Raw genomic sequence first — 27,768 nt, forward strand, 5'->3', positions numbered from 1 at the left:
GTTTATGATCACTTAAACAAAAAAAACTTGAAAGCCTAGGAAAACAAAAGGGCTTTAGACTCACGTTATAGGCTACACGTCAAAGTAGGAAAAAATACAGTAATCTTATTCTGAAATCTATGAAGATGAAAGAGCCTGTGCTCAGGATCACTCATGTGTGATTAATCAGCATTATGTGTTTGCTGTCATTGTTTTGTGTCATTTGAGGATGTTCTATGAGATCAACCTTGTATCTTGATTAAAGCACAATTAACTTTAAAAGCGATAAACTACACAAGAAAATCCAAGTCTCCCACAAAATACCTAACAACTTGAGATTCACAACAGGTACTGTTTTTTTTCATTTTTGCATAAAATCAGCCCATTTTATTACATCAAAGTGTAATACTGAATAAAGAAAAAGGTTGTGAAGATAAAATTTAACTTAAAGTCTAACCATTGATATCTACATTAAATGCAAATGAGGGTACACAGCATCAAACTTGCTAAAGATGATGGTAAGTGGAAGTACACCTCTCAAAGTATGGCTTGGTGTAACAGAGATTCTTCTACATAGTAATAATTTTGTTTAAATACTTTGGAAGTGCATTAATGACATTGCGTAATAACAGGATTTAAACATGATACTTAATTAGATGGAATGAATAAAACTGCAACATTAAAGGAGATCTCAAACAAAACTGGCCTGTGAATGAAAAAATCACCAAACAAAATTAATTTTTGAAAATGCAAGCTAATTCATATAGAGGGAAAGAGGCTAAACCTTGCAGAATACTCAACCATCTGGTATCTCAGCAGTATAAAACTGAAGATGGTAATATTCTTAGGTAAATGAAGAGAAGGAACCACTTAATTTATAATTGAAAGACCTTAGAAGAAAACTGAAGAATCTTCCTCATACAGTACGAGTACAGCATGTTTATAAAAGCTGCAGAAGTAACTGTTTGTCAATTTATCAGCGATTATGAGGTCCGAATGTACATTGTGCTCTTTTTCTTAGCATGCTTACATGAAGCATGGAATACAAGTGTACCTTTTTTGTCAGATTGATGTTACTTTATGAGCTGTAAAGTATTCTAATTATGCAAGAATAGTTCTTTAATTAGGGACATTTCTGTTTTATTTCCTGGAAGATTTATGGTTCTAATATTCTTCAACTAAACTGAGTTTTCTTCCTCATATTTTTTTTCAGGGAGTTCATAGTCTACTTTTGCAAATTCATTTTATTTACATTCAAGAGAATAAAGAACAATTTAGATAAAATCTAATCTGTACTTACTTTGGAAAAGCAACTTTTCCAGAAACTCTCAAGTCAGCAGAGCAATTTTCTTGGGAGCAAATTCTTGCAAAAACAAACTATAAAAGACCAAAAACAAAACCAAACAAACAGAAAAAAAGGCATTTAAAAATGAACGTATCACCTTGTTACCAAGTATATGGAATTGACTAATGGCCCTTGGTCCTTGAACAGGTTATGATTTGCCATTTTGCAAACACATTCTGTGCAGCAACAGCTACAGAGAAGCATTCTAAGCTAGTGCTTAATCTCTCACCATTAAATCAGTGGTGCACATTCAGCTGATTTTAAAAGTAGTTCATAAAAAGGGCAGAGCATTTTAGAGGATCCAGAACTGATGTCCCTTGAAGTCTCTTCCATGGTACAACAGTAACTCTTGCAAAAGACATCTATTACTCAAAATTTACTTATCAAACTGTAGGTCTGATGAGACTAGAGATACCGTGAGTTGCTTGTGTCTGTATCTTGACTATCAGTATGCCACAGAACGCACTTATATCACTTGCTACTATGTTCAGCAACTTCCTGTCTCTAACTCTGTAGCAATGTGTCAAGATTTTGTGTTAAGCTTCTTTTAATTGAAGATTAAAATGTGAATATTTACTTACTGCATTTGAAAGAAGACATCATGCACTAACCTTGCTTTTTATAATATCTTTTTCTTTCCTCCTTTGAAGAACTGGTTGGAGTGGAGAAAATTCTTGAGTATCTCTTTTCTGTAGAATATGCTGCCCCAGATGATAACTTGCTTCAACATGTACAGGAGTCAAGATATCCCTTACATCTTTCTATGAAAATTGGAAACCTAATAAGTTAATCATATAGACATGTATGCATATGTTTTAGAAATTATGAGGAGCCTTAGAACCAAGTAAAGCAGGATCACTTATTGTTTTTTACATGTAAAATAATTTCCTATGCCATATGGCTTAAATATTTTTTCCAGATGTCTTTATCAATGAAAGAGTTAATCAGAAATGCAGAAAACCATAATATGTTCACTGATAGCTTCAGGCATTTCAGAACATATTCTTTTATTAGAAGAAGTCTGATTGAATAGTGATCTACTTTACTTCCATCAGCAGTATTGAATTACAAAAGCAGGTAGAAGTAGGCTAAAAGGAAAAAAGTTGAATAGTCAGATAATGCCAAGCAAACCAATGAATGTTTCTGTATGAAATCAAAAGGAGTTCTCTTCCAGTACCTCTAAATGTGTTCATAGTGACATTTTATTTTTCTGTCTTTGTATTTCCTATTCCATATTAAGGATATTAAATTCCTCGATAACGTACACCATTTTCATATGAAACCTTGACTGTGCAAGAATGTTGGAGATCAGAGCCCAAATTGTCTACTTGTGAAAAGCGAACAGCTTGAAGAACTGAGCACTAGTAAGAGCAAACCTGACTAATTTTTCCCTAAGAATAAGAGAGAGACACTGATTGTCTTTCCACATAGCCACTACTTTAATTCTTAGCTGCAAGCTTGCTTTGACCAAATCACGTGAAATCTAATTCAAAATTTTCCACAGGGTCTTCTCTGCATCTGCTTTATATTATTTTCAGTATACTAATTGGCTATTAATTACTCTTTACTTAAAATACATAAAATGCACATGGTCTCTTGTAAGAACTGTGCTTGACAGACATTTACACTTACTTAATTTTAGGAGCATCACACAAGTTTTCATACAGAAACCTCAGTGGGTGGATGGAGATGCTTTAAATGCTATTAATTAAAAATTGGAAAAAAAATTGAGCTGTATGGAGGAAAAGATGTTAATGATAGATTATAGGAACTGATGAGCCAAATAATATCTTTCCTACTACAGAAATACACGATGATGCTGGTATAGCAATCTGTACAAGGTCAGCTGTCATACCTCTCTCAGCCTATACAACCCTTGTAAGAAAGTGGGCAACTTGCCATTGCTCCTTTAAGAAACATTCATTTGGGTGCAACTACCAGTGGAGATGCATCTAGGCAATTCTCCAGGAGGTAACACAAGCTTTCCATTCTACCCGAAGCTTTATCATGAAGAACTGGCTTCTAATGATGTCATAAACAAAACAGAAGTAAAAGAAAGAGAGTCAAAAATACATGTAGGGTTTTTGTAGCTGTAGAAGATTACATCAGTTTTCCAGCCTCTGTGCAGGATCAACTGCACCAGTCATCCTAACAGATGTTTGTTCTAAAAGGTCACAGAATTGCTACCTTAAGGATTTTAAAGAAAAGACCAGGCAAGCTAGGTAATTATTTTATTACCCTTTTTCTCCTTACATCTAAACATTCCTTGTCCTTAATGTTTCTTTAAAGAATTACTTTCCTCCTTAGATAATGCCTTACAGGAGATAATTTTTTTTAAATTTTTTCCTGAGTTTAGTAAAGTGTGATTCCACTTTATCCAGTAGATTTTATTGTTTGATTGTATCTTAGGACTTCAAATGCTTCTTGATTACTCTCCAAATTTCTGCTGGAGACGGCAAACTTCTAAGATGTTTGATAGATTGAATCACTGTATTTTTTCTTGTTCAGTGAATGTTGTCTTTGTCTGGACTGCAGCTCTTACTTTTAAGATGGGTCCTTCATTCATCATTCAGAGGGATATACCAAGCATGAATACTGCATTTCATTTCCTCTAAGGGACTTAGTGGCTACTATTGGTGTTAGAATCTTACTGACTACATTTGTACTAACTCGTTTCTAAGTCAGAATCTCCTGCCTAATGCCCACTATTGCTGGCAGCAGTGCTGTCTCTGTGGCTTCTCCTCTGAAGCAGTTCCTCCAGGAGGTTCCTTCCACAACAGAGTTGTCTCTGTAACTTCATAGACAGAGAATGGAAACCACATTCACGATACTAATCCAGTCCAGGACAGACACTGAGATTCCCAGGAGGACATGCATTTGTACAGGCTTCACATTTGTGAGCAGAGGAGCAGGGACATCAGTTTGTAGGCACAGTGCACGTTCTTCACATCATTCAGCTCTGAAGTCATTCATGAAATTCCCATAAGTGCTCTTCCTACTCCCATGGAAAATGTATGTCACACCATATCCACTCAGTTGCCACAAACTGGCCTAAATCCATCATCCATAGAAGGGTGAAAAAATCAAAAAATGCTCATGTCCTACTTCATCAACGTGGTGATCATGATTTGTATCATGTGATTTGTATCACGTGATTTGTATCAGAAATAGTGTTGCCAGTAGGAGTAGGGAAGTCATTCTCTCTCTGTACTCAGCCCTGGTGAGGCCCCACCTCGAGTACTGTGTCCAGTTTTGGGCCCCTCACTGCAAGAAAGACATTGAGGCCCTGGAGCGTGTTCAGAGGAGGGTGACGAAGCTGGTGAGGGGTCTGGAGCACAGGCCTTATGAGGAGCAGCTGAGGGAGCTGGGATTGTTCAGTGTGGAGAAGAGGAGGCTCAGGGGAAACCTTATTGCTCTCTATAACTACCCGAAGAGAGGTTGTAGTGAGCTGGGGGTCGGCCGCTTCTCTCTTGTAACTAGTGACAGGACAAGGGGGAATGGCTTCAAGTTGCACCAGGGGAGATTTAGGCTGGACGTTAGGAAACACTACTTTTCTGAAAGAGTGGTCAGGCGCTGGAATGGGCTGCCCAGGGAGGTGGTGGAGTCACCGTCCCTGGAGGTGTTCAAGAAACGTTTAGATATAGCGTTGGGAGACATAGTTTAGTGGGGTTGGTGGTGGTAGGTGGATGGTTGGACTAGGTGATCTTGTAGGCCTTTTCCAACCTAGCTGATTCTATGATTCTATGATTACTATTATGCACATTTTCTCTGACAGATGAGATGGCAGGCCCACTGACTTGCCTGTTGAAAGCTGATTTAGCAATAGAACTAAAAGATATCAATTGGGGAAGTTATGAACACAAATATTTTACTTCAGAAATTATGTGACGCCACTGTAAACGAAACAAGTTATTTTGCAACAGGTGTGTTTTCAAAAGAGCAACACATATTGAAAATTACATTACCCTCATAAACGCTGGATGACCTTTGCAGGCAATTGTTTTTCTGTCAATCTTTATATTTCCAGAGATTGTGTCAGATGTTCCATTGGCAGAAAAATAAAATCTTGCTTGTGTATCCACTTTTCTCTTCACATCAATACTCAGATTATAAAACATTTCTGCAAAATAAAAAGTAAGGGACATGAAAGTTTTTAAAACTTTAAGTACAATGAACTTAGGATAGAAATTACATCTTTTACTCACTCCCTTAACTATGTTCCATAATATCTATCTTGAAATGCTCCACTTAAAAATTCTAAGTTGGTAAGTCTTACGTTCAAATGCAGCAAGAATAGTCCAGTTTGACTGCCCATCTTTCACAATAAATATGAATTTTAAAAGATATGAACATGGAACTTTACAGTTTACCAGTACATGTATTCTCTGGAATTTTTTTAAAGGATAACATAGATTCTCATACAGAAGATTTAAGTAATTTGACTTCATATTCCATGAGGGAGACCAACTTTTTACGTGGTCTGATAGTGATAAGACTCTAAACTGAAAGAGGGGAGACTTAGGTTAGATGTTAGGATAAAATTCTTTACTTAGAGGGTGGTGAGGCAGTGGCACAGGCTGCCCAGAGAAGCTATGGATGCTCCATCCCTGGAGGTGCCCAGGGCCAGGCTGGATGGGGCCCTGGGCAGCCTGAGCTGGTGGGTGGCAACCCTGCCCATGGGAGAGGGTAGGAACTAGGTGATCATTAAGGTCCCCTCCAACCCAATCCATTCTATGACTCTATGATTCTATGACTACATCCTAGAGCAGTCTGTGGTCTTCACCTGTGAGGACTGATTTTAGAAATCATGCTGAATAATCTACTTGATTCTCCATTAAGGAAAGAGATTCATCCATTAATTAATTCCTTATCTATTTGCAAAGCAACAGCCCAGATACATATTTGCAGATAGGAATAACAGACAAATTTGACAGACACTCCTCCTTGGCCAAGTGCAAAACAGAATATAGTCCTTGGCGGAAATAAGAAAGAAAAAATAAGGTGTTCACTCTATTTTTTTAAAATCCTTCTGGCATACTATCTCATTCAAAAACATATTAAAATGATGTATCTATTTATTACAATGCTGTGGAAGGGACCATCTGAAACAACATCACTACAATGTAGTTCAAAGCTACAAGTGTGAATTTAATCACACTACTATTATATAAGCTAATTTAGATACTGGAAATAGTGTATCTATGGTATCATTTTAAACACTACTGCAAAATCTCTGTGGAAATATTGTGAAATGGTTATATGCAACCCCAGAGGAAAGATTTAGTGTTGCCACAAACTAGCGAGGTAGCTAACAGTTAGTTACCAGTTATCATTATGTTCCTAGGTTTCATTGTAGATGCAATAGACAATTGGGAGTTCCACCTTCATCCTCACCGTGATGCCTCCTCGCCTTCCTGACATCACTTCGTGTTGCATGGCATGTAGCTCAAATTGTCCTAGTAAGGATGTGCCATTATTCACATTTTTTTTTTTTTTAAAGTAATGTCTGGACATCGCAGGAGCTAAAAAAAGTATCCATCTTTTTAGTTTTTCATTTCATCCTGAACTCAAATCAGTGAACACAATTACTCATTAAATGCCAATAGCATTATTTTGCAAATGTGTGCATTTCAAATGAATACATAAATGGGAAATAGCTTACCAATATAACCAGGCACTTCTCGTCCTGTGTAGGTAAAGCATATCTCCAGATTCATACAGATGGCAGGCTGGTCATTTTCCATGCAGTTTAAATTAGTTCGATTTATTGACTCAAGGTGTTTTAAAGAAGCTTCAATAATTATCACTGGTTTTGTTCTAAGAATAGAGAAGAGTCAGTATTCACAAAATGCTTCAGAAATAAACAAACTGCAGAATCCAACAGAATCTCTAATGGCGTATTTTTATATTTTAGTATTACTGTTTTTAAGTTATCTGCATTTTAAAGAATTTAAGTAATTGCACGCAAGTTCTTTTTTGCTTTAAGAAATTTCAGAAGAGTTTTTTTCCTTTTCATCAGAGCATTTACTTAAATGTTTCAGGTTTATAGCATTCTGGAGCCAAATGACTGAAGTAGAAGACACCAAGAAGAACATCATGAGGTTACAATATGCTAGTAATTTTTTAAAAAATTGCATTTTACAAAGTACAGTTACACTGCATGGTCTTTAAAAGCACTGAAATGTAGTAACCTCACCTCAGCACCACAGCAGAATCAGACAGAAATGCACCAACTGCTATGTCTGAATGAAAAAAATAGATCAATAAGCTTAAATTGACAACAGGACTTACTTCACAGGTACAAGTGCTTTGTAGCATGCTCATCTTTTGGCAACATTTAAAAATGACTTGTCCTTTATTTGTTAGAAGGCATACGTATGGCATGCTTCTCTGTACAGAAGATGACTGCTCAAATACTTGTCGCCTAGCCCTTTGCACTGGACTTGCAGACATTTGTAATGGGTTGATCTGATTTCTATTCCAAGTTTAAGCAGCTGACACAGAAATACAATTCAGCTAAACAGGAGTTACATACTTTTTAAAACCAAATATATATGTATATACAAAACAATTCAATTATATTACAACATAGGTACTATGTCTAAAATTACATATCTAAATTGGTAGAGTTAGAAAATATATTGTATATATATAATAAACTTAAAGGTTTAACATAACTATGATCTGACGTAATGTCTATCTGTACAATGGCAAAGTTCTGTAACAATATGCACAAAGCAAGGAGTTTTTACACAAAATTAGCACTTCCGTGTCTTAATCCAAAGTCATGAGCCCTGAGTCAGGTTAATGTAAACCATTCACACAGACTGAGGGTCGCTGGGCTCACTGATTCCTAGCAAAATCCAGACTACAGGAAGACCAGTGAGATTTTTAGGTTAGCACACTAGACTGGACAACAAATGTGCTTCTAGTACACAACCTAGGTCACTGAGACATTAGCAAATGAAATGACTACAGTAAAAAGTAAAATTTACGTTTTTCTTCCTCTTGGGTACTACAATCTTGCTATTACATCTTTCTTTCACATCTTCAATAACAGTTAGATGACCATAAAAAAAATGCTTGTCTTCAGCTTTACTTCTTCCCAAAATGCAAGATGTGACATGTCATCTTAATAACAGATTTTCTTCTGTTAAGAGTAACAAGTAGAAGTGAAGTTGTTCCCTATGAATTTGTACTCTTTTAAAAAATGAAAAATAATCATAGTTATTTAATTCACCTTGATAACCATTGTTATCTGCATCAATACCGCTTGCTATGGACTGTCCAAACATGCTTAAAGAATTACCGACTTGCTGTCCTTGTATTCTCTAAGGAGGAAAAAGAAGAGAAAATTATTCTTGGAAAGTAACTTTTGAGTTACAATGTCCAACGAAAGTAGGTAGCACAACCACCCCGCTGCTGAAGGCAGTCATGCATCTACCTCTGAAACTAATATTCTTCCACTACTGCCAATGCTATATCCCACAAACCTGAGACCTCTAAAACATTTTTATTTTTTTCTATAAAGGTTGTATTACAACTAGAAATCACAGTCTGTGTAAAAATCTCTGGAGTTTTTTAAAGCACTGAATGTTAAATTAAGAGAAAACCCTCTTGAATCTAAACTTAAGGTTTTTTTTTTTTTGGATTGATTTATTTTTCATTGAAAAAGCATACCTGTGAAAATGATGGAGTTATTCCATCTTCCCTGCCATTGTATATATAAATAGCTCCTTTTAGATCATCTTCCTGTGGAGCCCCAATTGCTACATCTGTGGAAAAAACAATTATAACAATAAACAGTTGACTAAGACACGTGAACAAAACACAGTTGAAGAAATCCAAATCACAATGCACGCCACATCAGAACACATTTATTTCACTGAATTCAAAAGCAAGTGTTAAAGATGAAGGGAACTGGAAACAACACAGACAAGCTCAGTAATGTGACTCTGCCTGAAGTACTACCTTTCTGGAAAATAAGGGCTAACCAGCCATTAATTTTGTGCAATTATGAATCTGACCCTTAAAAGGTTACCATGGAGAGTAGATAAAATGTGGTCTTGAAAAACAACTGCCTGTGTTCTTGAAACTATTATGATTTTCCTGCACTCTGCTATTCCCGAATGGACTAAATGACTGAAGCACAAGTAGTAGCCTTATTACATTAACTAAAATGAACAATGTATTTTTCTGTGAAATGTCCTTAACAGCTGATAACAGGAACGAATGGGCATTTAACATGGAAATGAAGGTAGTCTGTTGTCTGTACAAACGAATATATTTTATGTATACTTAATTTAATCCCGGAATGGTGTGTCAACATAAAAATACACAAACAAACAAACCCTTAGCAATCCCCACCAAAACATCAAAAAAAAGCTCCAGGGTTCAAATAGCCAGAAGACATTCACCAAAAAGCAGGAGGGGAATTAATTATAGCATCTTAAAATTCACCTATACAAATCAATAATGGTGATATTTCATTCAAAGAGAAACAGAGCTATCTGTAAGCCAGAAATTATGTATCGACCACCAAACCAAAATCACAAGTAAAGCAAAATCTGATGACTGGGTTTAGCTGAACAGCTCTCTGATTGAATCCACATTGACTGAATCCATACTTGGCTGACTAAAACACACAAAATACATCTCTCCACTGGTGAGATGAAAATAGGACAGCCAAGTTGCGTTGTCTAATTAAACCTAAACATATGTTCTTGCGGGGGGGGGTCAGATTCTACATCAATGTGCATGCCATTATCTTCACAGGGCTGATACAGAAAGCTTACATCACTCTAGAAGTTGGCTCTGCTGTGCTTTTCTGTTACTTACTACAGACAAATGGTTTGTAGCACCCAATTCCTCTTTATATTTTGCTTCCAGCTGTTTTTCTTACAAGAAAATTTATTTTCCTATTGTCACTCTCAATATTGTCTCCACTTACTCTTTTCAATGTTTAGCTTCTTTCAAAAGCTAATCCACTTGCTTCAAGTCCCCCTGCAGTTTTATGACGCCCATTTTATATTATATTTGGTGTCATATATCTGCTTTGTTATACTGCTATTAAATTGATTTTACTTCTCTGTTCCCAAGCCCTGTGCTTGACTATTGTTTTCCTTTGTAGTTTGCAAATATTCTGGGGCAAAACCTGAAACTTCTGTGTAAATTTGTGAAGATAACGCAAAACAGGAGAAATGGGATCTAGCAAGAGTTATAGGAACAGGAGCTAAAGGAGAAAAAAGACTGCTTTAGGGAAAAGGAGGCCACGTAAGAAGTGAATTGCTGTTTCAACTCTTGCAGGTTACAGGAGAGGACCAAGAACAGGAGACAAAGGGAAAAAATATTCTCAACTTTTCCTAATGCTCCCATTTATAGTGATGGTCCACTGCTCAGTGAGAATTAAAACCAAAGTGTTTTTTTTTTCTTTAAGATTTTTATACTTACCTTCAAAACCATCGTTATCAATGTCTCCTAGATTGGCTATGGACTCCCCAAATCTGGCTGCATATGAGTCACTCCCACTGAGCTCTATGCCCAGTTCTACCATCTTTGCCTCCTGAAGGAAAACAGTATAAATGGCACATTAACAGAGGCTCTTCCAGAGGACAAAATATTAAAACTGCCTGGAATGCCAGTATAAAATCCTACTCAACTCCTTGCTGCAGAAGCCAGCATTATCAAAGATATCTAACAATATTTAGCATGAGAATGAGAAGGAATAAGAAAGCTGTTCTTTAAAAGTGAGAACAGCAAGTTCTCACAGCAAACACCCGTAAACAGCAGCAGGCTTATATCAGAGTACAGGGGCTTACTGCTCTGAGAAAACTGCATGCATTAAAGTTTACATAGCTAGCTTCTGTGGGTTTGCTACATACAGATTCCTGCTGAGATTGTCACCATGCTTCTAAAGTTGTTTTTCCTATATCTTGTATACATCTTTTCCTATCTCCTGATATAGGAGAAGAAATCTCTTATTTTAGCTTGTTATATGAGAACAACTGTGGTACTGTGTATTTTTAAGAAAAAATACTTACAGAACCTGAATTGATATAGACATAAACTCTTCCTTCTTCTCTGATGGTACTTTCCATTGGAGCACCAACTAGCAAGTCTGAGAGGCCATCTGAATTCAGGTCCACAGCACAAACCGCAGCCCCAAAGTAAGAACCAAGCTGTGTGAAAACAAGAAATCCCGTCACTTCACACTTTGGGGAAGACATGGTAGAGGTTCTAAGGTGCAGAAAAGTAGCATGAAAGACTTACCTTTTTACCTCTTAGTTCAAATAGAATATTTAGTTGCTTGTCAATGCTAAAAATGTATGCCTAAAATGAGAAAACAAAAACGAAGCTCAACAAACAGTAATCTGAAATACTATCTTGTGTTTTCTTTACAGCATGTGCTGAAGAATCACCTAGACAACACACAGTATCACAAGGCACTGCTACTTGCTATTTCCTATCTGTACCTTTAACACTGAAGTTCACAGCAGTATTATCTAGACTATCTTCCCTCCTTCCTTCTTTTGACATTTCTCCCTAGGAGAAATCACAGTACCTGACACTTGTCTTTATTCTGTTCATCTAATCTGGAAAATAAACTGGTGGGTAATGGTGGAGTATTGCTTATATTGTTGGTTTGATCAATCTCTTACTTTACCAGTCTGCTCCTGCTGGGGAGCCCCTCCAATTACTTCTGTGCTAGATGACGTCAGAAAATGTCCAGCTCCAACAGAGTACCCTGCAAAATAGAAACACACTATTCAATACTGTCAATACTACACAAACTAAAAAATGGGAGCATGACGTATAAGAGCTGTCAGCACTACAAATTATTGCAAGTCTGACATTCAGACTTCATTCAAGTTCGCAATAAAGACAGAAAGGAAAAGATTTAAATATAAGCAAAAGGTCATTACAAACAGTAAGCTCTAGAAAGTAGAAATGAGTGTCAGAAACACATTTCTACCCAGAATTTCAATTATCTGCCATACTTTGAAAGTCTGTAAAATAAATGGCAAACATCTTCTGTTGATGTGTATTCTACAGTTGCTCAGCGAGTCCCTAACACAGTGCAAACTATCACATGTGCACGTAGTGCAACATGGAAGCACTTTATTCAATTGTCGTTCCAACTATTGTTGTAACTGGACTGCAGAGAAATGAAATGTGGGGGTACTTATGCCTGTGCACGTCTATATGTGTGTGTATGCATGTTTTTATACACACACACACACACACAGAGGTTATTGTGTGTATCCACACAGCAATAAATCAGACCAAAAGCTTGATTACATAAGAAGAAAACATTGCATCAGCTTTTGTAATTGAATCTACATAACAAAGTATTTGTCTGTGTGGAGACAGCTCTTGACAAACAGGACCACATTTTGATGCAGACGTCCAGCCACAGAATTGCAATGCCACAAGCTGTAGCTACACCAGTCATTGTAACTCCTTCCAAAATGCACTATGGCTAATTTGAAACAGGGAAGACAGTTAACATATTCTGCTACTCTTGCATTTACCAAATTTCAGTTGATTTTCACAGCTTTCAGAGAAAATGGAAAAATCATCTTGGATCAGTTAAGAATGGGCTTTAAATCTTTCATCTGTGAAGACAGCTGTTGGGAATTTGTGTTCTTAAAACCAGCATTTCTTTTCATATTTTAAGGTAAGAGACATGAGAAAGACAATTTCTCAAGTAAAGGTCAACACCCAGTTCATACTTATTGAACCAAATAATCAAGCTTTATTAGATGAACCTTAATTTGCCTCCTCTAACCTTTTTTTCATAGTGTTTTATTTTTAATGAGTTATTTTGGTTTTACTGAAGTGTAAACATTGATAATTATAATGAACTTTAGAACAACAAAAAAAAAAATCAAAAGAAACTATAATAATCAGGGTGCCCAGATTCCTACTGTGGCATTACAATGTGTGTGGAAAGGAAAAAAAAAAAAATCACATAATTGATTCATTTTCTCCATTTTTAATGATAGATATTATATTGACTGCAATATTTAAATATCCGAAAGAAAACCTTACAATTAAATAATATTTAACAGAATTAGAACACATCGTAAGAATCGTCACTCTTGGGATTAACAAAGCAAACGCTGAGAAACACTGCACTGACTTCAAGATCACAACTATTCAGCTAAGCCTTTGATTAATATATTTATAAAGTATTAAATATTTGAAGTACCTAGATAACTGCCAAATTTCACTTGGTTATTTGAATCTGTATAAGTATGGATTGTATTCGCAGTTGTATTGTATACAAAAACAGTACCAGTCCAATAAAATGATCCAGGGGCTCCCATTATAATTAAGTCCTAAAAGAGAAATAAAACATAGCTATGTTATTCAGGTTTAAATACACAAATTAGCAAAACAAGTCAAACACTTTCCTTTAGATCATCTGTCAGCTTAGAGAAATGCCACTGGAGATGTGTATGGCTCAGCACTAAGGGATTACCACCAGACCACAGACAACATTTTTCAGACTTTCGCAAAATATGGTTATTACAAATGTTGATCTGGGAACATATTAGTATGAGCATCAAACTGTATAGTCTTTTTTTTTTTAAAGCAAAATCAGAATCTTAAAGTGTTGATTGTATAATACAGAATATTACTCTGCAAAGCAAGAAGATAAGGCTTATGAACATTAACGTTACATGAAACAGATTAATATCAGGAGAACAATAAAACTCCATACTTTGTTACATTCATGCTATTTTTTCCATGAATAGTAATTTTTAATTTTAATTCCAGATTAAAACTGATTTTGAAAGTAAAAGTATTCTTGGTTAGTTTGGGAATTATCATGCAAGTGTTACTGACACTTATTATATTATTTATACATATTGTATTTATATATATATATATATGAGATGTTTGGTATCTTCAATACAAACCCCAATGTAAAAACTAGACATTCCAGCCTGGCATGACCCATGATTTTCTCCGAACTTTCGCACATAATCTGTGTATAGGAAAGAAACATTAAAGAGGATGAGAAGCATGCAGTTTCAAAATTTATTACCAGGTCTTCAGGAGATGCTGAGACAAGCTTAAAACAAAACAAAACAATGAATCATCAGTCTTTAGTTCTGTAATAAAACTAAAAATAGTGGTTTCCCTGGTATAACCTGTATTGTCGATACACCAATGTAACAAACCCAAAGCACTAAGTATCTCTTGATCACAACTGCCCTTGAAATCTTGTGACTTTAAAGGCCCTAGTTTTCTCTTTAATTCCATGAGAGTGAAATAGTATGAATTGAGCATCACCAATGGATAAAACTCTTATTTTCCACTCTGTATATAAGCCAGGCAATCTGACTGACAGGCTTACGAGTCTTGACAGAAGCTGCTCCGATGCTCCCTTAAGGCTTTGAAGGACTTGTGTTACAGATATCTTAGAAATATTTGTACCTATTACCCTTAGCGGTTGTTTTGCACCCAAATCTCCCAGCCCTGTTTTCCTGCTTCTTCTTGCTAACTGCCTCTCATCAAGATCCCTTCATCTCATCCCTAGGTTTATTCACCTAAAAGCCACAGAAGAGAAAAGCATGACTTCCTCAAGGCTTTTGGCAGTCCGTGAAGCCAGCAGTGGGATGTCTGAGGGCACTACGCTGTTGGTCTGCAGAAAGGGGCCAGATTGTCAGCTTCTCCCCACACTGGCAAGGGATGGGGTCACAAGACTACCCTCTTTGATGAAAAGGAAGGCAGGATGGTCTTGTTTGAAAGTTTCAGGTCCCAATTCTTATTCTGTCCCTGCAGTCCTCTGAGGAAGGACTGCCCAACATTTTGAGCAGTGGCCTTGGTAGGAGGCAGTTTAGGAACAGGGATGCACAGCGGCCAGACATGTGGCCATGCTGAGAAATCAGAGGCTAAGGAGAAGATGACAACATCAGTCAGGCTCTACTGATGATTCCCTCCAAGGTACTGCTGAGCAGAGCAAGGAAATGACAGAGCAATTGAACTAAGGAGGTCCTCCACTGGCTTATTTTTGGGATGCAGCTATCCAGCCCAAGCAGCAAGTATTTGTTTTTCCTGTTGAATGCAGTTTTTCTTGGAGGTGACAAACATCCTGCAAGCAAAGTTACATTGTAGGTTGGGTTCATAACATCAGCACTCTTCCTTCAAGCCTCTGGCTGCAGAAATCCTGCCTAGAGCAGCAGAGGCTTTTCAGCTTTGCACCACTGAATTTTGCATCTTATCCTTCCCTAGAAAGGATCAAGCATTCTGCTTACCTATATAACATGGGCATATTCTTCTGCTCAGCTCAGTTCGAAAATCAGAAGAGACAGCAAAACAAATACCATATGGGAGTTTGTGTTCATTTTTTATGTAAAAGATGTTTTTCCACCTATGTCCACATGCCTATGGATAAAAAACACAGGACATTTGACACAGAAGCACAAGAATTGTGAAGGCACTCTGACAAACAGACTCGCAGCTGCAACGGTGAATACATACAACAAAAGATCCGTTTTCTCTGGGCTGCCTTGATAAGCTGACACCCAGCCACTGATGATCTCGTTCTTCCAAACAAGTCCTCCCACAGTGCTCCCCGCTTGGATTGCCTAGGACACAAAAACCAATGCTGAGCAGGAGGACAAGCTGAAGGGTCACATGGTGCCCAACAGAACCTTATGGGGAAACTTCGGCAGCGACATCTGTCTCCATCTTGCAAAGGCCACATATATATTTCATGTTTGTGAACAAAGGCAGGAGCATGCTGCTTCTGAACATGATGATCTTGGCAGTGACAACTGACTTCTCCATAACTATAGAAACTATGGTAGAAAGGGTGGTTACACTCAGTCTGATGAAGATTTTATATTTTTTAAAGTAGCATCTCTTTTGTGGCTTATATCATATCACTATTAAACAATCCTTAAGTAGTAAGTTCATGGTACTAACCTAATTGAGCCCAAAGATTTTCAACTGATACTCAAAAAATGAAAGCGAAGCCAGTATGAGAAATCAAGGAAATCCAGCACTGAAGCGTTCCTTTTGTTCCCTCCCCATGTTTTGTTTTTGTTTTCAGACATCTGTGAGTGAGTTTATAGAGTAAGTCTGGATTCCCTATCTTGGAATTTAGTCTTTGGGAGCCTGAGCCTATCTTAGGGTTGGTATTAGAAACATACTTTGCAAGGATTTCTTCAGCATCCTTCTTATCTATGTATCAGTAGGTAGCAGACCTTAAAATTACCTCCACTGCAAATGGCTGTCAGGTAAAGGGTATACAACTGCAGTCTCTATGGGGGGATGTGAAATCCCTGCATCTACATGTACTGCATACTCCTTGCCTTGTTGCATTTATTTAGCAGTAAGTCTTTGGGGTTTTGTTAAGGAGAGTTAATTTTTAAAACTCTTAGAGAACATGGTGAAAGTTCTTCAAACTCCCCCAAAAAGATGAAGGGATGAAAGGATTGAGCACAGCCCTGCTGAATAAGACCTGGGGGTATTGGTGGATGGGAAGCTGGACACGAGCCAGCAATATGCCCTCGCAGCCCAGCAAGCCAACCATATCCTGGGCTGCATCAAAAGAAACACGGCCAGCAGGGCAAGGGAGGTGATCCTGCCCCTCCGCTCTGTGCTGGTGAGGCCTCACCTGGAGTACTGCATCCAGATGAGGAGTCCTCAGTACGGGAGAGACATGGACCTGTTGGAGCACATCCAGAGAAGGGCCACAAAAACGATCCACAGAATGGAACATCCATCCTATGAGAACAGGCTGAGAGAGCTGCGGCTGTTCAGCCTGGAGAAGAGAAGGCTGCAAGGTGACCTGAGAGCAGCCTTTCATTATCTAAAGGAGAGCTACAGGAAAGAAAGGGACAGACTCTTTAGCAGGGTCTGTGGTAACAGAACAAGGGGAAATGGCTTCAAGCTCAGGGAGGGGATATTTAGGTCAGATATAAGGAAAAAATCTTTTACAGTGAGTGTGGTGAGGCACTGGAACAGGTTGCCCAGTGATGTGGTTGATGCTCCGTCTCTGAAGACTTTCAAGGGGAGGTTGGATCAGGCCTTGGACAACCTGATCTAACTATGGATGTCCCTGTTCATTGCAGGGGAATTGGACTAGATGGCCTTCAGAGGTCCTTTCCAGTTCTAAAGATTCTATGATTCTGTGATTCAAAAGATTATAGCACTGCCAAACCAGCAAATAGTTGCTTCCTCCTAGGAAGCAGCAGTAGCATCTCTTGTAAGAAAAAGCTGCACATTTAAAAGTATTTTAAGTTATATAAATCATGCTTTACATTCATAAGAATACCTACTGCACACCTGGGAGAATAAACATTAACATATACTGAACCAGTATCTTTTCCGTGCATCACCATGACACAGCTTGTGAAGCTAGCTGCTTGTAAAACAAGGAAATACATAATGCCACTTGAGCAAGTTGCTCTGTACAGTTTTGAAGACTCTCCCAAATGCAGTGCTGTAGTGACAAGCCGTGACTGCTGAAGCCCAAGCACTGCGTTACCCAGGAGCAGGCACCAGTACTGGGGACATCCCACCCCTCGCCTCTGTGCGGGCACCAGGGCTGAGATATATCACTGTCCCCTGTGTTAGAGTGGACATGCAGTCCTAATTCAGTGGATTTGCTGAATTGCTCCTGGAGAACACAACCACTCAATATTAAGTATGGAAACAGAAAGAGGTGTATCTAGTCCATTCAGTAGCCAGGAGATGCATGAATGACTGTGGGCTTTGCTATATACCACTGTTTTAAATGATTGTGCACCTAGGATGTCAGAGAGTTTTAGACAGAAAATACCAGATTGATAGTATCAAGGTAATTCTTTGTCACATGGTAAAAACATAAGGAGAAGCATCTGCAGGAATAAAAGCCATTACATCCCCAGGTGTAGAAATTAATACTCCTTTAAATCAGAAAAGCCACTTCTGGCAACTCCCTTCCAGCAATACTTTCTGTCCTCTTATGACAAAGAATTACTTGGGATTTCCTTTATAGTGCACGTAGGTTTGTAGGAAATGGACCAAGCGGAGAAGGCAGGTATCATAACTCTAGAGGTTTTCTGATCCTTTCCATCAGTATGTCAACCAAGACCAGATAACAGCAACATCTGAGATAGGAGAAAGTTTTGCTCATCTCAGTACTTCACTCTTGTATGTATGTCAGAGGTCCATAACAAGAAAAAGCACCACCATTCACTGCTGCTCATTGGGTTGTATTTCCTTTTACCTGGGAACACCGTGTGTTCTTGATTCAGATTCCCTCTGGCCCTCTACTGACTGCTGCCTTATGTCTCCTCTCTTTCTCTGACTGGCAAGCATTCAAACATCTTGAAAATGATAAGCCTTTGTGAGCAAGAGAAGGGTGAATTTTACATCCCAGACATGGTGATGAGCCCCTGCTCAGCGTTGGACCTTATAAAGGCTTTCTCTAATGATAAAGCTACATTCTGCACAAGCAACAGAGCAGCACTATATAAGCTCAGGAGGACATGGCAGCTTGACGGCCTCAGGGAAGAGGAGCATGCGTTGCCATAAAGTCACTGGGAGATAAGTAATTGCCCCGTCTGTGTACATTACGCAGCTGGAAGATACACTTCTGCTATAATCCCTGCTGCACACATCCACAGAAACAGCATAATCGCACATAAACAAGGTCAGAACTCAAAAAGCCATTTCTAGTTCTGGCCTCAAGGACTCTAATACAGATGTTTGCAATGTCATCCAAGAAACCAGTTTTATATAACTTGCTCCAGTGCTCTCCATGCCCAACAGTCTCCCACAATCCTTCCAGAACTCCTCTAACGCTATCTGATTAAAACAACAATCTACTTCAAGGACGAGCCTCCTGATGCCCTTCTCCCAGATGGCAGGGCCTCAGCCTCCTTTCATTTGCCCAAGGCAATCTTCTCTTTTCAGGGATTGGATAGGTCTTATCCCTCTAATGCTCCTCAAACCACTTCTACCTGGACGAAGATGTTGAGAGCTGTTTCTGTGATCCTATAGCAGACCTAGGCTCAGACAGTCTTGCCTTCCTTGGAATACATTTCCAAGTAGACCACTGGCAGGGGACAATCAACGCAACTGAGATCAAAAAGCCAAGCAACTGAAAGGAACATCACTGCTATCAGGGTTGAACACAGGTCTGCCTTTTGGGGAAAGTTATTAGCTGCTCACTTTTCCATTGTAATGGTTCAGCTGGGGGAGCTAGAGGGCAATTTCTTTTAAAGTTAATTGCAGCTGGGACTTAAAGGAAGGGTGGAAGACATTGTGGGCAGAGCTTTCTGATCTGATTCTAAAAAAACATGCACTGACTTTACAGTATGTATTGTAATTGAAACTTTTGTTTTTAGACTGGATGGTAATTTCTATAAAGTCTCCTGTATTTTTTAGCCAATAAGAAGCTCTCAGTTTCAAACCTGAGAGCAATTTGATTGAAAACATTCTACAAGTCCAAAATGTAAGAGGTGCAAAGATACGAAGAGCGAGTCCCTCTACAGTCATCTATTACTACCCCAGACTGACACGGATAAGATCTTGAAATTCAAGAACATGCTAGCAGGCTGACAGTGCTCTGGATAATATACTTGAGCATTCTATTTTGTATTAGAGTCTACAGGTCCCAGCTGCATCTGCATCGAACATAAACCACCACCTAGAAATATTCCAATTATGAATAAATCAGTGGTCTAGACTGTCTGACACTAATGACAGAAGTACTAGAGCTCAAAACAAGACTCACAACTTTACTCCTCTGTTCAGCAATCAGAGCGATTTAAAAGTACCAGTGAGGGATTGTGAAAGCAAAGATTTACTAATGGATTTCATTGTTCCTCTTGTTTTTTTACACCAGCCCATATCCTTGCAATACCCTGAGTAACATCACAGTTCTCTGGATGAGCTGTTTTTGGATGCCGTGATGACTGTAGCATAAGACTGTTCCCAGCAACTCTTTCTCTATTGAGCAATCAGATAGGGACATGTGGCACAGAAAACAAAACAGCAGTTTTATGTGATCAGGGGCTTCTTAAATTGACGGTGAATCCTTTGTTAATTAGTTAAGCCAGTTTCAAGGCTATTTTAGTGAAAAATAGCAACATTTTAATGTCTTAAGTCCTTCTGCTTATTACAGGGTTATGATGTTAAAAAAAAAAAACACTTCTGTTGTTACCTCTACATTTCATAACCAGAAACTCATCATCTCAAAGACTCCTCTACTGAAAGAAATGTGAATTCAAGTAATTAAGAGAAAGATAAAAATGGCTGTTTTGCTATCTGCCAGTCCCAGGAATGTAATATATCCTTGCACTTTTTTTCAGACAAAATTACCCTATTCTACAAGCTCAGAACCCAAACTTGTTGCTGGTAAGAAGCAGAAGAACTAGATCACTGACCGAAAGATACAGTGTTGATAAAGACCATTATGACCCCAAGATGCTGACAGCCTCAATGAGCTAGACAAGAGATAATTAAGTTCAGCTTTGCAACTGCAAATTCCCTTGTGTATTTCTGTGACCGCTTAGTGGGAAGGCAGAGACTTAATGAAGTTCAGATCCTATCCTACTTCATTTACATCCCATGCACCACAGCACGTTTTGGCTTCTTTACTGACCTCACTTCTTGTTTTACCGCAAAACTCTTCCTTTAACATGCATTTAACTTCAGAAATACTGCAGACAAATCTTGGTATTACAAAGATACTATCGAGCACTGAGGGAAATAAACATTTTGCAAAACTCTCTTGTGGTATCACTGTTTTTAAAAGCACAGGACAAGACAGTAAACATTGCTGTGTAACCTGCAGTCTCAACATCCAGGGACGGAAGCGGTGTTAACCTGAACTCTTGGTACCATGTAAACACTTTTAGTCACCTGTTGTATCATTTTGTTTCAGATCTCCTAAGCTGTTGAGAAAAAGATGATAAATTTCCTTTGTTAGATCTTTTGTCTCCCCGCTGGCTAAAGGAGTGAATGGAGAAGCGCTGCAGAGGTATTGTAGCTTTCAAAGAAGCTGAAACCTTAGCACCCTCCTCCACACCTACACAGTGAGAAGCTATTTTAGCTTCCAGCTTGGGAGTAGAGGCTCAATTCCATTTTTGCATACGCTATTTCACCCACTAGTTGATTTCTTTGACTTTCCCAAGCCTCTTAAACAAGCAACTGGAGAAGAAAGCTATTTCTTATACATCATTGTTCAACAAATTTAACGTTGGAAGAAAATTACTCCAAAAAAAAAAAAAACCAACCAAAAACACCAAAAAAACCAAACGACTACTTGGTCTGGAATAACTTCATTTGCTGTTCTCCCTATGAGCAAGGGCTTGTATACTAGCTATTTGTAACTTAGTTGCAGAAGGTAACTTTTACTTCTGTCAGTTGGAAAAAATGGGTCAAACCTGTCCATTCTAAGCGTTATGCAGAGTGGCAGGGAGAAACCGTTGTTTTAATGTTTTTGTCTCAGAATCCTGCATCCATCCCGAGAGCGCGCTGAGGCACGGCGTGCTATCGCTTCCATTGGTTTCAAACATTTTGAAAACTTTCCCGCGCTTCTTATCCTGGCTGGGCAGCAAGCTGGCAGCTCTAACGGCTCGGGTGGGCATGGCATGGCGCGACAGAAAGTTCAGGAAACTTTTTAAGCGTAGCACAGAGGCAGAGCAATATGCGCTGTGTGCAAGGCCGTGAACAGAGCCCAAAGCAACTGAGGCATATGCACGGCAACCTGTTGAGAAGCGCTCCCATTTTGAACCAGCATGAGACACTTGGAAGTTGGGTATACAGCCACACCTCCCGAGGATGGGAACACAGAGGCAGAGAAGAGTTTGGTTAAATGCAGGACGTGGAAAAACTGAGTCGGTCGCGCATAGTTTTGGTCCCCTGAAACTAAGTTCACGGAAAGGGGTGAGCACACGTGCCAGGCGGCTGAGCCGCACCGTGACTCGGGGCGGCTGCTGAGGGAACGGCTCTGCGGAAGGCCCCGTGCCGGTGACAGCCGCTCTGTCTCACCAGCCTGCTGCGGGAAGCACGAGAAAACACCGAACCTCCCCCCGGCGCGGCCGAGCAGGGCTCTGAGAGATGCGAGACCAGGCTGCGGGAGCGGGCACCTCTGGGCCAAGTTCTGGTGTGGTCTGCTCTCCCCAGACCGAGAAAAGCCACCCCCCGTCCCTGCAGCGCAAGGCAGCCCCGCAGCTCCCGGCAGCAGCCCCCGTCCCGCAGCGCTCCGCGGTCACCCCGCCGCCCGCAGCCGACTCACCGAGTTGGAGCTGCTCGCACCGCCCGCGGGGGTTGCTCCCGATCCGGCAGCGGAAGATGGCCCCAGGGCTGCGCACGGAGCTGTTGGCGGCCCAGCTGGCCTGCGGGGCGCCCGCCACGAGCCTGTGGGCAGAGGAGAGGCGTGAGGTGGCCGCGACGGGGGCTGGGACCCCGCGGCGGCCCCGACCCGTCCGGGACTCACCAGCGCTCCTCGCCGTGGCCGAGCAGCAGAACCGAGTAGCCGAAGAACGTGCCGTTGTCCCCACGGAAGAGCAGCGGGTGCCGGGTGTCCACGTTGTACGGCCGCGCCGTCGGCAGACACTGCCACAGCAGCAGCAGCGGGGCGGCCCAGCGCGCAGCCCGCCCGCAACTCCGCATGGCTCCCGCCGGCACCAGGCAGACGGGCGCCCGCCTTCTCGCTCCGCTCGGGGAGAAAGGCGGCCCCGCCCTGCCCCGTGCCCTGCCCCGGGACGGGACGGCCCGCGCCCCTCACAGCGACCGCTGCCGGCGGGACGAGCGGGGTCTGCGGTGCGCGCGGCGCCGGGTGCCCTCGGGAGGGGACGGCTCCGCCGCGCCGCCTCCTCCCGCGCCGCAGCAGCCCCACGGCCGTCTCAGGCGCGAGGTCGGGTTTCTCCCCGCCCCGTACGCGCCCGGGGCTTCCGAAGCCGCACGGCCTGCAGGACTCCCCCGGGGAGGCTCGGGCTGCCGGACCCCGCATTGAGAGGGGCAGCCCCTCAGCCCTCACACCTGCCCGGCGGGCGGCGCGGGAGAGCCGTCTGGGTGCGGTGTAGCGGCGGCGGGTCCGGCGGAGCCGGGCCTTGCCCGAAACGCCCGCCGGCAAATTCTGCCCGCTGCCCTCGACGTGCCCGAGGCGGGCTGGATTCCGTTGGCTGGATTGCCTGAGCGCATCTCCCCCGAGTCCCAGCAGGGAAACCCCAGCCAAGCTGCAGGGGAACTACGTGGTCAGATTTGCATTTTCCTTTAAAAAGCAGACTAATCCCAGAATCTGTTGTGTTAGCCTTTGTGCACCTCAGCTGATGTACCAAAGGGGCATTCCTGGCCACCCTTTCATAGCAGGCGATATCTCAGTCCTGCAGCCTGTGTCCAAAAGGCAGCAGACAGTCCTGAGCCCCATCCCACCCGAGCTGTATGAGACCGCTCCCAGCTGATGACTTCTTTCTAAAGGGGATGAAATCAGAACAACCTCCATCACTTTATTCACATTTTAAAATGACTTTTTGCGTTCCTGTTCAGTTCTTTCTGTGAGCTGCTTGCAAAGCTATCAGCCAGTCTGCTGGACCGCACAGGAGTAAAAAAACAAAACACAAACCTGAGCATTGCACAAGAGGTTGGATGCTTATCAGATAGCAAGATAGCGAGGTTTCCTTGATCTTAGCAAGAAACTTTGCTGCGTGTTTCAATTCAGCTCATGCTGAATTGTTGAAATTGAGGCTGTTACTTCTGCCAACAAACCTTGCCTCAGAGTCCCTTGAATACCAAGGCTTCCTGTTGCTGCAGCAGTCTGGTAACAGCAGTGCCCAATGCAATTTTGAGCTAAAGGAACAAGAACTTAAACACTTCTTCAATATTTAAAGTTTAGTTGCAAAGGTTACTGCTTGGAACTGGGAGACAAATCCATTCTCATTTCAACTGGTGAACATTCTACACATTAGAAGTAACTGTGAGATGGTGGAGTATCATCCTCTAATGGAAATGCAGAATGTGGCATTTTAAGCTGCTTGAAATAAAAAAGAAACCCTCTCGTTCCCATTCTGTTGATGGAGGTGTGGAAAATGTAACCTTTCTGCTAAATACTGAGCGATTACCAGGGCGGAACACTGAGGCAACACAGGAACGATACATCTCATCCTCCTAAGCACATTCAGGTGGGTAGCTCCTGGAAAGAGATCAGCACAGTGCAAGGTCTGACAGTCAGTCAACTCTCTATCTTTTTTAAAAGTACTGATCTCTAGAACAATCACAGGGCTTCCCTGGGAAATACTGATGCTGCGCAGTGACTGTTTCGTGTAAAGGAGTTAAACAGCCCCTCAGCTGCTATTCATCTTCCTTCCAACTGCTGACATCAAAGGAGCTATGACAATCAACAGCAGCTGTGAATCTGCATGTCTACCAGGCAAGTTTTCACTGTCATTCTGAAAGCAACAAAACAAGCATGATTCAAATCCAAAATGCTAAATTGTGGTTTAATTGGTGGGAAACCATAACATCATTTCACCACTACCTGTCCTTTCTGCTCTCTCTCAAGACCAATTTTACGTCTATCATTTTGCACATAGTTGATGCAGGAACCAAATGAATGCAACTGAGCAATTTCCTTTCAGCTGCATTTCTAATCATTTAGGGGAATTGCAGAATTGTAGGGTTTGGAAGGGACCTCTGAAGGTCATCTAGTTCAACCCCCTGCTAAAGCAGGTTCCCTACAGTAGGTTGCACAGGAAAGCATACAGATGGGTTGTTGTCAGAATGTCTCCAGAGAGGGAGACTCCACAACCTCTTCCACTGTACCCCTTTTTTAGATGGCCTTTTCCTCACAGTTGGCATTGGAGCTTATCACCAAGTGTCATACAGACAAGGGATAAACATACACAAGTTTTTTGCAGAATTCAGAGACGAGTTAGTCTTTTGAGACTAGAATGTTTGAGAGAGTCTGGGGAAAAAGAAATGCAGCTGAAATTTATAGTGGTTTTGTAGAACCTCCAGTCTAGTGGTCCCTGGACTGCTACAGAGGGTACAGAGCTAGCAGCACAGATGCTAGCTGACAAGAAGAGGTAGATACTAAAGCTGCGGGGTTCAGCTGTTAGCACATAAATAATTGCCTACTTGAAGCAGATGAGAACTGTATTATACCTTCCTTGTCAGGAAGAAACTTGGCCATTGTTTCTTAGACTGTATTAGAGTACATGCAGTCATTATCCATCATGAAATCCATGGAAGATAAATCTATTGGAGTATCAGAAACCAGTATTCTGGGAAATACCTGATTTTTTCAGTACCGATCAGGTGTAGGGCCAGGAGAGCACAAAATCTCAAAGCAAAAATGACAAAATGGTGTAACAGAGAAAACTTGAGTTTTAAGGATTCAGACAACTTTGCAGAAAAGATGGAATCAACACTAGAACCTGTATTTACAGAGAAAATACATATTTATATTTACTTCTCAAATATAGATACTGAAATTATCCTGAAATAATGAAAATAAATCATTCCCAAAATAACCTTGCCACTATGCAACCTCAACAGCATATCTCCTGCAGTATTCTGTGAGTCAACGCTAGAGCAAAATATCATGGTGATTTGCTCTTCTGCTTGTTGTTGGTTCACCATCTAAGGCAATTTCAATAAAGCTCTTGGGATGGCTTGTTACGTGAGAAAGTATATTAGGCCACAGTTTGGCAAGTGTATTTTATAGCAGATGTGTGTGCTTCATCTGATTCTCCTCATCTTTTGCTGCTCATTCTTGAATCGTGCTGCTGTCTCTGTTACGCTGTTATGTGTCTGAGCCATGAACCAGATGGGAAAAGTGATCTGGGTTAAAAATAACCCAACTACACCCCCAAATCTAGATCAGTGCATACATTGTGTGACTGGCCAGTTGTACTGGGTGTGCCAGTAGGGTGTTTTAGGCCAGTTCCTCAGCTCATGGGGCTTCATCAGCAAGTGGCAAGAATCTGAAAGGCTAAAGTCTGTCCATCTAATTCCTTAAAATGGAAATAGAAATCCATCTCCCCAGCACTGACTGAGCTGGTGTTCAGATATCTTAGCCCAAATGTTCTTCTGCCTGTGCCCTGAGGTGCCCAGCTTAAAAAAGTTATATTGGAGTAAACTTGATTTACCGATGCCGCAAGTGTCAGCGTACAATATCACGTGAGAAAGGCAACCACAAGTTTTTATTCCAGGTCGCATGCGGTCCTTCAAGTTTCAGTCTTCCAAATGCAATTATGAACACTTGATATTTCTGGAGAGGTTTGTTGAGGCAGTGGCAAGAATGTGAGCATAACCAGAACAGGCCATATCACCTCTGCCATGTACATCAGCAGTTAGATTTAGACTAATGTAAGTACACAGGAGTATGCACGATTTCCTGATGTAAATCAGAAAAGTTTGGTAGTTTCATTTCAAAATTATCAAAGTGCTTAAATATTGCTATTTAATATTGTAAATGTCTAAGCCTTTATAATTCACTGTAACAAGGACAATTTAGAGTTTTGGTCAGACCAGAAATACTTGCTGTTTTTCCATATATTTTTTTTTTCTACAATGGCAGTGGACCAAAAAATCTAATATTCATTTGCAGTCACTTGAGAAGTTGTAGAAGGCAAATATACTGTTACACTTGCCCCTAAGAATCTCTTCAAGAAACTTCTCTTTCCTCTGCAGTAAGATATGTGTGCTTGCATGAAAAGGATATATTGTCCACTGACAAGTATAATTAAGCACAGATGTCTGAGGCACCAAATAGCAACTCATATTAGCAAAGGTCTTAATTTTTATCATTTTGCTTATGTTCTCTTTAGAGAATTTCATTTAGAATCAGTTAAAGAGGAAGCAGCTTTTCATTTAATTGACAAATAGTGTTTTCACGATCATACATCTTTTCAGGGAACATTTTTGAGACTTTTTTTTCTTCCTGTGAGCACTTGGTTGGTGAAGTAAAAGACAAGTTCTCCAGATAACTTTTCAATATTTAATGGTGTGATACATGTAGTGGCTACAGCATCCTGACTACCAGAAGCAAATAATAGATCATAATAATCAGAAGCAGATGTGTACGTGTGATAAATGCGTTGCATATCCTCTTTTTTTTTTCTTTAGAATTTCTGTCTAAGATTGTTGAGTTCCTGGATTTGGGCTAACTATAAACAAAGAGCCATCTCTGTGTCATCCATCGCAAAAGTATGGATCATCACAGTTGTAGTACTTTTCATTATTTTCACCTTTTAAGGAAGTATTTTAGGTTTGATACAGTTATTTTGTCATTTTGTTATTTTTTGACATAAAATATTTTTTTCATTCTTATATTCAAAATGAACATTTTTTTTAATAAACCCTTTCCTGCAATTAATTTCCATTTCAGCCTAATGATCTCTCCAAAGAAAAAATCTTGGCAAGATTTTTCAAACTTTCAAAAAAGTTTGCAATTTTTACATACTTCTGTTCTTCTGCAGGTTCCATGA

The 27,768-nt window shown here is 40.4% G+C and overlaps 1 protein-coding gene across 3 annotated transcripts in view; it reads right to left on the reverse strand.

Annotated features, from left to right (window-relative positions):
- ITGA4 (integrin subunit alpha 4) overlaps positions 1–23,092 on the reverse strand; it is a 34,770-nt gene extending 11,678 nt beyond the window's left edge. The window contains exons 1-17 of one of the 3 annotated variants that reach the window (XM_021398148.1): positions 22,776–23,086; positions 22,575–22,696; positions 15,818–15,924; positions 15,592–15,721; positions 14,251–14,318; positions 13,536–13,665; positions 11,983–12,068; positions 11,594–11,653; positions 11,365–11,502; positions 10,775–10,886; positions 9,005–9,099; positions 8,565–8,655; positions 7,521–7,566; positions 6,987–7,141; positions 5,290–5,444; positions 1,936–2,085; positions 1,280–1,356 (exon numbers count right to left, since the gene is read on the reverse strand). In XM_021398148.1, coding sequence (XP_021253823.1) covers positions 1,280–1,356; positions 1,936–2,085; positions 5,290–5,444; positions 6,987–7,141; positions 7,521–7,566; positions 8,565–8,655; positions 9,005–9,099; positions 10,775–10,886; positions 11,365–11,502; positions 11,594–11,653; positions 11,983–12,068; positions 13,536–13,665; positions 14,251–14,318; positions 15,592–15,721; positions 15,818–15,924; positions 22,575–22,696; positions 22,776–22,951 — 1,898 coding nt within the window. In that variant the 5' untranslated portion in view covers positions 22,952–23,086. Of the gene's footprint in view, positions 1–1,279; positions 1,357–1,935; positions 2,103–5,289; positions 5,445–6,986; positions 7,142–7,520; positions 7,567–7,615; positions 7,819–8,564; positions 8,656–9,004; positions 9,100–10,774; positions 10,887–11,364; positions 11,503–11,593; positions 11,654–11,982; positions 12,069–13,535; positions 13,666–14,250; positions 14,319–15,591; positions 15,722–15,817; positions 15,925–22,574; positions 22,697–22,775 lie in introns of those variants that run through there. The other 2 variants (XM_021398149.1, XM_021398150.1) reach the window with 2 other exon arrangements.

Source organism: Numida meleagris, chromosome 5 (assembly GCF_002078875.1).
Source record: "Numida meleagris isolate 19003 breed g44 Domestic line chromosome 5, NumMel1.0, whole genome shotgun sequence".
Classification (NCBI taxonomy): domain Eukaryota; kingdom Metazoa; phylum Chordata; class Aves; order Galliformes; family Numididae; genus Numida; species Numida meleagris.